The 15,435-nt window shown below is 31.7% G+C and overlaps 2 protein-coding genes across 2 annotated transcripts in view; one reads left to right on the top strand and one right to left on the bottom strand.

Moving 5' to 3' along the window:
* Positions 1–5,731: 5,731 nt before the first annotated feature.
* Positions 5,732–8,451, top strand: LOC148623870 (uncharacterized). The gene is made up of 2 exons (XM_088566123.1): positions 5,732–6,005; positions 8,214–8,451. Exons 1-2 carry the CDS (start codon positions 5,799–5,801, stop codon positions 8,304–8,306), a joined length of 300 nt encoding a protein of 99 aa, XP_088422249.1. The 5' UTR covers positions 5,732–5,798; the 3' UTR covers positions 8,307–8,451.
* A 1,312-nt stretch (positions 8,452–9,763) lies between these two features.
* The window catches only part of LOC148623869 (echinoderm microtubule-associated protein-like 6), a 49,713-nt gene continuing 44,041 nt past the window's right edge, over positions 9,764–15,435 (bottom strand). The window contains exons 34-36 of the mRNA XM_088566122.1: positions 13,822–13,975; positions 11,958–12,058; positions 9,764–10,763 (exon numbers count right to left, since the gene is read on the bottom strand). Of these exons, the coding sequence (XP_088422248.1) occupies positions 10,739–10,763; positions 11,958–12,058; positions 13,822–13,975 (280 nt within the window). The 3' untranslated portion in view covers positions 9,764–10,738. The remainder of the gene's footprint in view (positions 10,764–11,957; positions 12,059–13,821; positions 13,976–15,435) is intronic.

Below are 15,435 nucleotides of genomic sequence, written 5' to 3'. Positions count from 1 at the left end.
TTACTCGCCTTTTACGACAACATTAGCGCTGATGCAGGCTTATTCTTTTTACACCCGGGGCTAGATTTGTATTGACTGAAACGTGTGCAGTATTTTTTTTCTCTAACCATGCTGACTCAATCTATTTGTTATTATTTATAGATAGTTTGTTTGTTTGTTTGTTGGGGTTTAACGTCCGAGTAGCAATATTTCAGCTATATTCAGACGATGAACAGGAAATTGATGATAAAATGAACATGAATTGATGATGAAATGAAAAAGGGATGGGACACAAGGACAATGGGGTCGACAAATTTTGATTGCCACTGGAAGTAGGGAGAGGTGGGTAGGGTCGGGCAATTTAGCCTCCTGTGGCGGAGCTCTATGGTTCCTACGCCGGGAGAATACCACAGTTTGGTGTTCTTTAACGTGCGAGGAACGTTGCATCTTTCCCAACACGGTTCACCACTATGGTTTGCGGTCAGGTTTTCCGTATTATAGCCTGACAACCCCAGCATGTAACACGCCAGGGGTACCCCATTCCACCACCTGGGGCACACATCCCAGTTGCTCTGTGGGCAAAGCGCCCTAGGCCCCGGCTAGGGTTCTGAGCGCTATTTAGTCGCCTTTTACGACAAGCTTAGCGCTGCTGCAGGCCTATTCTTTTAACACCCGGACCTACACGGGGCTTTATAGATAGTATTTCCTAGATACAAATATATAGTTTTTGATAGAGAGTCCTTATACTTTGTAAAAAATAACTCCAAATCATCTTCCACATATACAGAAGATGTTTTCAAAATACTGGAATTTTTTATCGACAACATATTTGTCCGGTGTTGTGGACGTGTTTTTCAACAAACGGTCGGCATTCCAATGGGAACATATTGTGCTCCTCTACTTGCTGACCTATTCCTTCACTCTTATGAGACTGACCTGATCCGAAAGAGAGAACACCGTTTAGCTGGATCCTTTAATCTCAGTTTCCGCTATATAGATGATGTATTATCGTTAAACAACCTTAGTTTCGGGGATTTGATACATTGCACCTACCCCAAAGAACTTGAGATAAAGGGTACTACAGGCACTGTAAAGTCAACCTCATTTCTTGACCTACAATTAGAGATCAGTGGTAATGGAAAACTACTGACCAAACTTTACGATAAACGTGATGACTTTTCATTCAGAATTGTCAACATATCCCTTCAGCACCTGCATATGGAGTTTTTATAACTCATATGTTATGCCAGAGCCTTGTATCGCATTAGACTTCTTGCATTCAGGCTTCTGGTACAAGGTTATGTTGCTACAAAATTTAAGTCATCACTACAGAAGTTTTATGGTCGTCATCATGAACTCGTGGATCGTTTTCGGTGTATCCATATGAACCATGAAATCTGATTTGTTCAACGTTTCATAGTTTTCCTTACCTCTTTCGTCTGCCCCGGACTTGACTTTTTCATGAGCAACTCGGTGGGTGTTTCTTGAAAATCAGAGGACGCTTACCCTACCGGTGCTCCCAGTTGTTAGTGGAAGCCGAGTTGCTTATGTACTTTTGTTACTTTGTTTTATTTTTGTTACTTTTTGTTCTTTGTTGTGTTTGTCTATTTTACATGTCTGGTCTTTGTCTCTGGGTTACATTCTTTTGATTTCCGCTTGGTACCCTTGATTACTCTTTCATATGATATTGGAAATGGCTATAGGATTCTAGGTATTCTTAAAGGCTAAACAATGTATTGAAGTTGTAAATGCATTTGACATACTATAAGCCTACAATTGATCTTTTTTTAAAATAAAAAAATTGAAGCTAGTATGTTCACAACGTATGAACTAACGGACGGACAATACTTAAGTGTACGAATTGTAAGAATCAGACAAAATGGGGAAAAATCAGATACATGCATGTATCTGTTTTTCAACCAATACGACACAAGAATCTGTAAAATAAAATAACACGAGGCTCTCGAAGAGTCTGAATCGCTCACCTGGCAAACCATGCCCTATTAACTAGGTAAGTAAAGGTGTCATGCTTTGTTGCCATGTTTGACAAAAAATTGCTGAAAAAAGAGCATAATTTTATGTTGATGAATGCTGTTTAACTGAGTACCTAAGGCATTGTAAAATGTTTGAAATGCCATCAGCGTGTTTTTAGAATCCCTGGTAAACATTTGCCGATAAAGAACATAAAATGAAGTTTAATAAAAGCTAAACAGCATTTTCATCATCACCATTCAATTCAGGAGACCATGCTTACTTTATGCACCAAATATCGTTGAAATCAAAGCAAGTATAAAAATAAGCGGGAAAATGGAAGCTATTTTGAAAATAACAAACTTTCGTCATCACCAATCAACTTAGAATACCATGTTCCCTTAAGAAACCAATGGAAATTTCGGCATAGGTCCGTCTTTTGATGGTGAACAATATTATCCTCCAGGATCAGGAATTTGCTATCCTCCATCAGAATTTTGCTAAATTCAACGGTTTATGAGTTATTTGCAAAAAAAAAGTGTGTGTGTTTTAACGCCTATGTATTATTTTTAGTAACACCGGTCATGTTTTTCGATGTTTCAAAATTTTAAACGATCAGTTTGTGCAGAACACCCTAAGAAACAATCTCTGAGACTCACCAAGTTTCATTTGATTCTGAATAGTAGTTTCAGAGAAGAAGATTCAAGATGAAGTCGAGTCAAATATGATCCAATGTCGGTTATTTCTAAGTAATTATCGAAGTTGTTTGGTAAACTCGATAAACGATAAATATGAGAATGGTTCTTCACAAAGTCAATCACCAAATCCTTGGTGAACGGGAATGGCACTGGTTTGGCAGAATTAGACTATAATAGAAATATAGGACTAGAATAGAAGCGTACGTAGAACTAAAGTTATTAGCCTATAAAGTACGGATATCCCAAAGAAAATAGATTCAGTTGATCTAAATTTATTTCTTAAGCAATTAAGTAGTAGTCTTTGAAAAAAAAATCATGCAAATTATGCAATATGTGATACAACCCCCAAAAAGGCTAGACATTTTTTTGTGTAAGTTGCTTTATAGGTCTATAACATGAAAAGTGTAATCATTTATCATGAATCTTATCTGGAGTACTACTAAAACCTTAAAAAAAAAGAACAGGTAAACACGGGGTCTGGTTTAAAAAGAAATCTAAAATTATTTTTTTCCTCAAACCCTTTATTTTTCACTTAAAAATTTCATTTTTTTATGATTTGCGAAATAAAAAACGAGGATTCATCAATTAAACAAATAACTAACAGATTACCGTAACTGCAGTTGCAATTTTCCTAACTTTGAGGATGGAAAACGGTTCATTACAACCACTCAATTCATCGAGAGAAAACGAGTATTCAGCATGACGTCACAACAGACACGTGCATGTAGACTCAAGCGCATGTGCATTTCGTATAAAATATCTATAGAAAAGTACATTTATAGAAATATGTATATACGCTTGCAACCCCAACAACGATTGCCAAAACGATTGCCAAAAAAGTGAAAGTTTTACGAAAATAAAAAATCTCTGGCCCTGCACATCTCCTTTATGTGTATAAACATCCGGCAAAATTTCAATTTTATAGACAAAAAAACTCGGAGAAAATAGTTGGACAAACTATTACTCGTATGGAATATTGGAATTTCTTAGATCAACTTTCTCTATTTTAGGCAATATTTTACGAAAATCATGCTTCTGTAACTCCATTGTGGGTATAAAAATCCTGCAAAATTTCAGAGCATGCACGCAGTAGCTTCAAAACTGTTGGAGAATGTAGCCGAACAAATCATGTATCCCATATCCAGACGGACGAACGGACGAACATGGATACATTAGTATCCCAACCTCGAGGCGTTAAACCAGTTGAGTACCCATTGTCCCCTTAAAATTTTTCTATTTCTATATTGTAAGTTATGGACCACTAATACACACTCTAAGAACCAGATGCTGGCTTAATAAAGTAGACAACAGATATTGTTATAAACAAAGAAATTAAAGTGTCAGTGGTAATGTTCAGCAGTTACAGTAATCTACTTTAGATGAGCTGAACCCAAATCAGTTACATTTAATTCATTTTTATTAGTATACAATGGATGGTGATGCCCTTTGTAAAAGCATTCAAACTGAAAATAACACACACACACACACACACAAAGATTATATACTTGAATAAATCTGTAAAACACAGGCATAAAACAAGCAATTTCTGGTAGTTTCTTCTGGTGTGGAATGCCTTTATTTCGCTAATATATATTAGCGAAGACATATATCCTATAATTAAAAAACAAATACCTTTTCCAAAACTGTTAAAACATTTGGAAGCACATAGAGCAATATGCAACACATGCATGACTTGGTTGGTTTCAATATAACACCTTTGACGGATTGATTCGAACTGAAATGAAACCAGTAAATGAGTTCTTTTCATGTAGTACAATGTACTACCGGTGGTATATTAAAACTGTGTTGTTTTTCTTTTAACATAAATTTTAAGGGAAATTTGTATTGGAATTTCTTAAACAAAGTAAACTAGTTCTGAAAAGAGCACATCATAATTACACTTATAATCTAGGCATTCCATTACAGATAGTTGTGTCTCAGGTGATTGAAGATGTCATTATATACTGACTTTCCAGTGCATTCTTCACTGGACTTAGTATTGCATGCATTCATATTTCTTGGTTTAAATCCTCATGATAGGTGAATTTTGACAACGTCATCAACTAAGATTCATTGAAATCCATCGTAATGAATTTGTGATGCCACAGCATAATTTTGATCATTTCTTAAGATTTTAATCTGAGAAGATTTATATCAGGTATTGCTTGTTTTGTTTCTTTTAGGGGAGGTTCTGTTTTTGTAAATAGTTTTATGTATATCTATTTATAATTCAGTTTTTGTTGTTGAGGGGCGGCGCTTTTATCCGGTACTGATAGATACACACGATTCCATTATCTTTTTTGAGTAATTGGTCTATGGCATGATATTGGTAGCAAAATATGAATAATTTTTCATTTGAATATAATACTTTTTATTTTATTAGTATATTTTTTTCATTTAAAATGCAATATTTTATCATGTAATTGGTATAATTTTTCGTTTGAATGTAATATTTTTTCATTCAATTGGTATATGTTTTCATTTGAATGCAATAGCTAATTATTAAATTGGTGTAATTTTTTTCATTTGAATGCTATATTTTCCATTCGATTGGTATAATTTTGTATTTGAATGCGATATTTTTCATTCAGTTGGTATAGTTTTTTAATGCAATATATATTTTCCATTCCATTGGATTGGTACATTTTTTTTCGTTAAATGCCATATTTTCCAGCCAATCGGTATAATTTTGTATTTGAATGCAACATTTTTCATTCAATTGGTATAGTTTTTCATGGAATGCAATGTTTTTCGTTCAATTGGTACATTTTTTTTTCATTTGAATGCAATATTTTTTTGCATTTTAATTTTTTGCAACCAATACCATGTCATAATTGGTACTAGCATTCAAAACGTTGGTAACATGAATTGGCTTTGCATCGGACTTTAATTTCCGCTAGAGTCCGATTGGTTCCATTGATTACTTTTTATAATAAATTTTTTTTTAAAAATTTTTAACTCTTTTGATACTTGATATTTGTTCATAGCGGAGAACGAAGTTATATCACGGCTAACAGTTTCGAGTCCAGCACGTTTACCGGTTTTAGGGTATTTTTTCCCGGAAAAATTACCGGATCGATTCAAATTTTACTGTATCCTAGCAGGTGTCATGACAATTATGTAAACAAGAAATCAAGAGCAGTAGTTATCATGGCTGAAAACGAAAAAATTCTCGATGCCGCAAAAGCTGAAATAGAATCTGTCATGAATAAAGCTTATGAAAACATGTCAGGATCAACTGGAAATGCTGAGCAAGGAGAGAAAGGAAATGGACAGCCCTATGTCGAACCAATTCAAGATCCTTACGGAAAAGCTATTAAATATTTGGAAAAACATAATATAATGCAGCTGTTTCAGGTATTTCAAACATAAGTAATAAAAAGAGGTAACAAAGCAAAAAATTGCATCCCTGGTTTAAGAAACAACCGTGTATACTCGAAATCGAATGGTGCTCTTATCAAATTTTCATTTTATACTACACCAGTCATAGAATATATTTAGATATCACAATCTTGATTACAGAAGCAATTGTCCTAAATTTTCTCACAAAAAATATATTTCTCAATGAAAATTGTTGCATGATAGCTCATTTTTAACTTGTTGGTCAGAAGACAAAAAATGAGTGATCAGAATTACTTGCAGGCAAGAACTTCTCTTTTACCAGTACATCATGACCAATCCTGACTTGAAAACTTAAAGCTTATTTTTTTTTTTCATGTTTGTTACTTTTGGCCATTCAGCTAATTATGCACTAGTCATTTTTTAAAGATATTTTCATACATGAGATAACTTCAAGCAAGGAGTTAAGTATAGGTACTTGCTTTTAGACAAGTGGCACCTCAGCAGGTTGATTGTCACTTTAGTTTAGTATTAAAAAGCATTAGTGTCTTGGGCTGATTGTTTGAAAAAGGGAGATTTTAAAGTACTTGCCATAAACTAAACTGTTCTTTAAAAATTCAATAAGGTAAAACAAAAACCAAATAATCAGGTGAATGTTATTATCATGCTATTGATATCTAGTTTGCACATTTGATATTACACAAGGCAGGTAAATTAGCCTACATGCTCCTATACCTTATTCTTAAATGCTGATTAAAGGATACTATTTTTGAATAAGACATATAGTTTGATAAGGCAAATGACAGGTGACATCTTTTAAAGATTTTTCTAATTTCTCTCAGAGATGATGTTTGGTTCTGATTTTTTTTAATTTTTAAAAACTCGATATCTAGGTAATAGAGCCTTAATGTGTATTTTGCGAGGTTTATATAGATTATATGGTGAATTTCACTAATTAAAATATTCAAAGTAGAATTTCTTATAAATTTGTAAAAAGAATAATAAAACCAATATTCTTTCATGTTTTTAAAAGAGAATTGGGGGTCACTGAAATATTTTCTTGCTATTTTCAAATACTGAAATTGCCCATTTACATTTCTATAGGGCACTTTTTGTTTGTAATTTATCCAGAAATAGTTTGGTCAAAAACTTTTTAGATAATTAATAAATGGTAAGTTTTTACATCATGTTACAAATTCTCCTCTGTGTAATTGGTGTGACCTACCTCATGATAATTTTGATTGTTGTCAAAACAAAAGTCATAACATAAATTTGGGTACAGAAAATACAAGCTATTGTAAGAATGAAAGTTGCTTTAGAGGATGAAGTTCCTTCACTGATAAATACCATGCTGTTTTGAAAAACGTTGGCTTCAAGTAAATATTCAGGAGCATGCAAGAGGAGTAGGAATTTTCAATTAGTTTGTAAGACTGTTATTAAAAGAGAGCTTTAAAATGTCAATCTTTATGTATTTTTAACAGTCTACATAAATTGAAACTGAGATAACCATGCAGTGTTTAAAAAAAAATACAGTGGCAGATCAAGAGGGGGTGCGCATCTCCCTTTTCATTGAAAATATGTCATTTTCATGTGAAATTTGACAAAAATGGCAAATTATGTCCTCAGGAACCTTAGCAGGCACCCCTCCTTTTCAAAGTGTCTGGATCTTCACCAGAAAGGACAATCCGAGTAACTGTAAATATAGATAAAGTAGGGATTGGATACCTTTAAAAAGTCTATCTTTCAACAATAACTGATAATATATATTTGAAACTACTTTCATAATTCATCGGCTACAATGATAATATACATGCACATTTACAAATACTTGTTTTAGATGAAAGATTCTACCTTCCAACTGACCCTTGGATGCATATTGCCTACAAACTACCATTACTAATGTAAATTGTAGGTGATCTCACACAAACTCCAATCTGTTTAATACCAAAAAAAATCCTTGTTGTGACAGAGTATTCAAGGGAACCAAGGTTATAGCGGTAATCAAAAGAATTTAATCCAGGGACAAAGACCAGACATGGAAAACAGACATACACAACAAAGAACATAGAGTAACTAAAATCATACATACAAAGTAACAAAAGCAAATGAGCCACTTGGACTACAAAAACTAAAATTTCTTGTTAAAAGATTTTGACTTAAACTGAACTGTGTAAATACAATAATTTACTCTTTGCAAAGAAAACCATCTCTTACCATTTTTTACAGTCCCTGACTGCAAGTATTGTATACAACAGACCAGAGGATCCACTACAGTCCATGATGAAAGAAATTGAACAGATGAAAAAACAATCCAGTTAAAGAAGCATTTACAGAACATTATTTTTTGTTAAGTGCAATTTATTTGTAAGAGATTTGGTCCTGTTCCTTCAGAAATATTTGTGTGATTGTTATTGTTGAATTATGATACGTTAAAACTGCCTTTTATATCAGACAATCATGATAACTTATGAAACATCCACTTGATAAATATTAAAGTACAAAAGGTTTATTTCAAAGTTTAGAGTAGAAATGCTACAAATGTTAGAAATGATCCAATAAAGATGTTAAACCCTTATATCCCATATCAGTGGGTCACATGTAACTTATGTACTTAATACATGTAAATTTTACTAAACTAGTAAATTCATCTAGTATTAAAAACATCATTTTATGTTGCCTTTTCAAGATAAGCCTTAAATGCGTTATTGAAGTTTTTATCACAGGCCAGTTTTAAAAATGTATAGTATGTATTATACTTCCTATTTATGACTTTTTATTGTTGGTGTGATTTGTCATTATTGGTTGTGTGTGCAAGATAAATGTCTGAGAGATCTTATTAAAATGATTATGGATTTGTGAGTATCAGTATTTTCTGTTTTTACTCTATATGTATAAAGTTTGAAGTTAAGCATACAGAGGTGCCAATTATGCAGTGATTTGTATTTACACTGTTATATGCATGTATTAATGTTTTGTGTGTTAAAATTTGTTACTTGTTCTTGATTTTTTACTTGCCAATAAAAGACCATAATTACTTTTAATGAGGTTTCTTTAATCTAGTAAATTCTTTTCTTTTTTAAGGATTGTTTACACTTCATGAACCATGAAGTTATTTATGAACAAGTGAAAATTGCCCAAAAGTTGGTTATGCAAGCATAAATAGGAGACATTTCTTCCTCTAATTCAGCAGCCAGGGTTTGTGGTAATTAGTATGACTTAAATGTCGAGACTCACTTCAAGACAAATCTTGCTTCATTTTGTAGGGTATTTTTAATTTTCACTACCATCCTTAGAAATTAAAATCTGACCCATATTTTGTCTATTGAATGATATCTTTAATATTTCAACTTTTGAAAATATAATATTTCAGTGTTTTTGAACAAGATATGTAAAAATGTTTCTTTGTTATGCTTCTCTCTCCACCCCACCTTTTTGGGGTATATAGGTTTCAGTCTTTCTGTCCACCACACCATTGTTAACAACTTTTCTTGCACTATATTACAAGCTGATGATACTTAATGCACAATAAGATTGTCAGAAATTTATGTTTTGTAAAAGCTCGTGCATTTTTCTGCTTGCTGCTAGTCATAATGTTTTCAATAACTCCCTGGATTTTTTTTTGGAAACTTTAATCATGTTAAATTTATAATTTCTAATTTTCCCCATTATAATGTCTATGTAGGTTTCTGTTTGCTTAAAACATATGCACCAGAGGGTGCAAAGTACTCTTATGAATTTGTCTTGTTATCAAAAAATAATAATAAAAAAAAACCAAGTGATGTTTTAGGATTGTAATTGTAAATAACTATAACTATGGTACATTATATGTAATTACTACATCCACTTTAAGAGTACAACTTTCTACAGTCAACTGTTCAATGATTACACTGAAATATCAACAACTACTGGAATTACAAATATAATTATTGCTATTTCATGTTCTCAAAATCAAACTACACGTACATCACAATACTGAACAGATAAACTGTAGTCAGATCCATGATCAGGGATAAAGATATTTGCAGAATACAACCTATAAAATTTGATAAAAAATATATGTGATAAAAATATAAATGAGCATTCTTTATTTTCAGATCATTAATGAAAGGCTTTTATTTCATCCATCAATAAAGTATGCAATCTTAACAAAACTACCATACAAACTGAAGTATATGCTTTAACAAAGTAGGGAAAAAAAATCTAAAATGTTTATAAACTGTTACATCAACATAATATAAAGGAAAAAATACAAATAAATAAAGATAAAATATCACAGATTGAGAGAGTAAATAGATCCATGTTTATTTTACTGTATATAAAGCATGAATCATAATATAAATGGGAAAATAATAGTAATAATGTGCACATATTCCATATTCAGAAAAGGCTGAAATTTGACATCAAAGTATTTGGACGGACATCTGAGAATGAAGGCAACAAAACAAGATCAGTGTTCCCAAAGCAATGCCTATTAAAAACAGCATTATACATAACTTTGTACATATATACATAACAACCACAGCTGTAAATATACATTACTCTCAAGAGAGAAACAAATGCTGCCTTAGAACAGTAAGGAAGGTGTATTATGGTATTTGACAGTGGAATTACTCATTAAATATGTAATTCTTCTAAGCTGACAGAAACCTTACAATTTACTGCATTGAAATATGAGTTCATAATTTGTTCCTGTGTAATAGGCAGCTACATCCAGTGTAATGTCTTTCACTGCCTTTGTAATGATTAACTGTCTAGACACATTTCCATACAAATATGCTGAAATAAAGAAAAAAAATCAACCATATCAAGCTTCAGTTATGCAGCAAAAATTTTCCTTTCATGATATTAGTAACTATAATACCTCGTCCTTAATACAAGAGTATGATAGTTTTTTTTAGAAATTTATACACAATATCATGAATTATAAATATTAGTGAACAATAATTTTACATACAGGTCAATTCAAGTTTATATTGACTAAATCAGGTTAATTCTTCAAGAATACTGACTAAGTTGGAAACAGCTCCAACACAAATGAAGTGTTTACAAAAAAGTCATTTACCTGTGGTTGTACATAATTTTGCAACACAAATTTCTTCGGTACATTTTACTGCAAAAAAACTATAACTGAATTTGAGGTCAGCTCAAGCCCATTTTTGATTTCATCATATTTTTTTTTCAGCCGTTCTTTTACTTAGGCAGAGTTGTCTTTCTTTTTATTTCTTATGCATTTCTCAGTTTATACAAACCAAACATCAGTACTTATGACTGATATGGACAATCAAAAATAATGTTATAATTACTTATGAGAAACTCCATTGTAATTCCACCATTTTTAATGCTAAGTGCCGATTGTTGACAAAATACTGATAATTGTATTTTTTAATTTGTATGCTGACAAGAATGTAATTTCCCACAAATTTGAAAATAAACAGTTATTAATTAGGAACGATAACCTTCGAAGAATTTTTGACACAAGATAAGGCTGTAAATCTTTGTTTTTGTCCAACTACCAACAACCGAAAAATCGTCTTGGTAACAAAATTGCATTAACAATGGTCTGGATTTAAAATGTCATAGGATTTGAACAATACACATTTTATGCAGGAGCTGTTTTGTGAATGAGCAAGTCATTTAACACATTTTGAATACTAGTAGGTGCCAATAAAACTGTAGACCAATTTTTATTCCAAATTTGAATAATATGTTATGTATGTGACACCGAGTATACATTACAAAAATTCTAAAAAACATGGTAAATATCAAATTCCTTCAATTCAAAACCCTTTCAATTAACAGCGGGCATAATGCAGTAGAAGCAGTATTTTAGTTCAGCTGTTCTAAAACTATTACTAATAGTTACCCATACTAACGTTGAATGGTTTTTACTTAAAGCACAATCATGAGGAAACTTTTTAAAGTAAGAACTGTTAATAAATAAACATTATTACATTTTACATGTATTTTTACCTGCAATCATCGCCACCTGTGCTGATGAGATATTTATCATCTGAAGTAAACCTGACATTTGTCACATGAGCAGAGTGACCTACAAACTTCTTATATTCAGCCTGAAAATAAAGAACAAGAGGCTCCCAGGAGCCTGAATCGCTCACCTTGTTCATTTTTGTCTTTCAAGGGCAATAAATTTATCAAGGAGTTGTCCAACAATTTGACTCAAGAAGACTTTGGTAGGACTATCATAAGGATCATATCAGTGATTGAAAGTTTCTGTCTATCTATTATAGTTTTTAAGATATTGGTTGAAAAGTGTAAGAAAAAGAAAAAAAAAAAACATCCTTTTTCATCTTTCAAGGCCTGACAACTTAGATCCCTGAAGACTTTTGAAGGCCTTATAATAAGGGTCATTTCAGCAATTGCAATAATTTTGCTAAACTGAACGGTTTTGGAGATATATGTGAAAAACTACTGTCTGACCCCTATGTTTTGTTATTAGTAACGGATCAAAAATATCCACATCAGTTCTATGCAGGATACCACAGGGAACATTCATACCAAGTTTGGTTCCAATTGGTCAAATAGTGTCTGAGGAGAAAAATTTGAAAAATTGTAAACGACGACGAGGGACGCCAAGTGATGGCAATTGCTCACATGGTCTTGAAAATCTTACTGACTATTATTCTAGCATAAGTATTATTAAACTCAAAATTATCCACATGATAGTGGAATATTCCGAGAAATGACAACACATCTTTTTAAAAAGTTCTCTGAGTATTATACAGAAAACTATGATGCACTTAGATGTTATTTGAATAGTATAACTTAAATGTATTTATGGTTATTGCATTTATATTGGTGAAAAAAGACCATAGCAGATTTTACAATGTATATTGCACAAGCTTGCAAGCGAAATATGATGCTCTGCCAGGGATAATATTAACCAATAAAAATAAAATAGTTCATTTCTATATGTGGTAATGATTTAATTTGATTGTTTATTTTTCATCTGGGCAAGATAGGTAATAGATTATTTTCCATACACTAACTTGGTTCTGTGATGTCATTAATGTTGATTAGTTCGCAGTCCGCAATTCAAATAATTCCCAACTAAATAAAGCTTTGATGAAGGTACAAATTTTAATTTTAACTTTGATTCGACAAAAATTAGAAAGTAAATTTTAAGGACTGTTTATTATTTTTGACCATGTTATACTTGCATAAACAATTTTTCGGACAGTTTATGCTTATTTCAAATAACCTGATCAAAAATTAAAAACAATCCTTTAACGGATAATATGAATATTATTATGTGCTTGTTAGGATACAATGCATTTTTAACAAATTTATTCCTATAGAACCAATTCAAATGTTGATTTAAAACTTCATATTTTGAACTAGTGCTATATACATCTCGCATCCAAATAATTTTTTTCTACTCAGCCATTTAATTAAAAAAATTATAGTTCTTCAATTTTGATCTTATGTACATAATACACATTTGGCAGTTTTAACAGCAAAAAAGATGCATTTTTAAATAATCAGTATCTTCCATTTTGTATGAACAACTGACAACAATGCAATAATACCAGAGTCAAATAAGGAATGCTTGGTTCTTTTCTCAAAAAAAGATGATAGCTTATGTGAAGATACAAGGATTTACTGCACAATTGTTTTCTCAAGCTAACAAGTAAATATTTATTACTAAATACTAATACTTCAATGGATGGACATCATCATCACTATATACTTTCTGCTTTATGTGGGTAAAGCCTTATCTTAAATAATTCATAATATTTATTATTTCCATCTGAAAATTATATAAACAAATATAGTTTTTAGTTTATATCATTTATATATGATAAGAAATGCTTACATGTTTCTCTCTACATGGAAATTCAAACAGTTTAACATATCCAAAATCATCACCAGTTGCCAGGGCATTGCCATGGTGAGATAAGTGGGCACAGTTGACATCAGCATTTGATGAATCTTTTGGCCAAATACCAAGTACCTCAGGACCAACAACACTGAAAAAAAGAAACTGATTAACATAATAACTTCTGATTCTATACATGAACATGTACTTTTATTTACAAGTGGTGATTTATGACAAGAACAAGACTATTTACAGACATGATTTTTTAAAGTGATAAAATCTCAATTTGAAAAAGGGGAATTCCATTTTTAAGAAAATCATGTCTGTACAAAAATTTCAACATGAACAACACTATGTAATTCATCTGGTAAAAGAGGCTAAAAACCACTAATTCCACTTCCCATAGGCTTCTATGCTAATTTCACAATATTCAATGGCTTCTCTGGACTTTACCTTAACTTTAACCTGCAGATGACTATATATCAGCATGATTCTACATATGTCAGCTCACAACCCTCAGAATGGCATGTGGGGTTAGCAGACTTGCAGTGCAGTACTGGTCACCGGAAGTGAAGGGTCTATAAATAGCATGGGAAATCCCAGTGTTTTCACAAGATAGGGGTATATTTAAAAATCATTATGGAGATTAGGCTTCACATCACAAGAAGCAAAATGCACCTATAAAATGTACAGAAATGTTTTTCCTTTCAGAAACTCTTTAAATTTTTAAAATAAGATGAGAACTTTTTTCACAGCACTATGAGGAACAGGGGTAATTTCTGCGTAGGACTATTTTTGCGTACGTTCCAAATGCTCATTGGTTGAATTGGTGGTCTGTAACCTAAAGAGTCACTTTTTGTCTTAGAAAAAATAAATAACTATACAGGTATCTTCCTACACACATACTGAATGCATTTGCAAAGTTTCAGTGAAATGTGACAAGCACTTTTTTAAATATTTGATTTTTAAATATAGGGTAACCAAGTTGTGCCAGCAAAAAAGTGAAAATATTCTACCATACTGAAATGCATTAAATATTTGCAAAGAACTTTTTCTGACTTTTCAAATAAAAAATATCAATCACAACTTGTTTTTTAACAATATTAATGAAGAAATAGTTTTAAAAGTAATCATTTTCTGAGAAATTGGTCTATTTTTAAAAATTTATTTCTGACATGCCTCCCCCTTTTTCTTGATCACATGTCAAAAATCCTAAATCTTTAAATTTTCACAAAAGGTGATATATTTGGCATTAAATTTGTAAATACAGTGTTTTCACATTAAAACATGACCAGTAAAGGGCACCTAAAGCAAAAAAAGTGCTCAATAATGGATTTTCCATGTTGCCATAGGGGAATGCTTATATGGCCTTAACCGCAGTAATGAAAGTGAGTTTTTCCTCATTTCTAACCTAATTTTTGCTCAAATCTACACAAAACTTGATTTCAAGTGCTTATTACTACCATATTTAGGTAAATATAGCCCTCAAAGTTTAATATTTGATATTTTTACTAAATTTTCTACACTTTTTACAAGATAGGACATAAAAATCAGCCAAAAAGACCAATTTTCCATAATTTGGACCTATAACTTAAAAAAATGCATATTTTG

Source organism: Perna viridis, chromosome 2, assembly GCF_037379345.1.
Source record: "Perna viridis isolate PV_CMFRI_1.1 ecotype Kerala chromosome 2, ASM3737934v1, whole genome shotgun sequence".
NCBI lineage: Eukaryota > Metazoa > Mollusca > Bivalvia > Mytilida > Mytilidae > Perna > Perna viridis.
This window is presented reverse-complemented; position numbering and strand designations above follow the sequence as displayed.

Excerpts from the sequence above, each read along its gene's own strand:
- LOC148623870 (XM_088566123.1), top strand. The coding sequence starts at position 5,799 with ATGGCTGAAAACGAAAAAATTCTCGATGCCGCAAAAGCTGAAATAGAA. Across the intron at positions 6,006-8,213 it reads ATATAATGCAGCTGTTTCAG|TCCCTGACTGCAAGTATTGT; the intron begins GTATTTCAAACA and ends CATTTTTTACAG.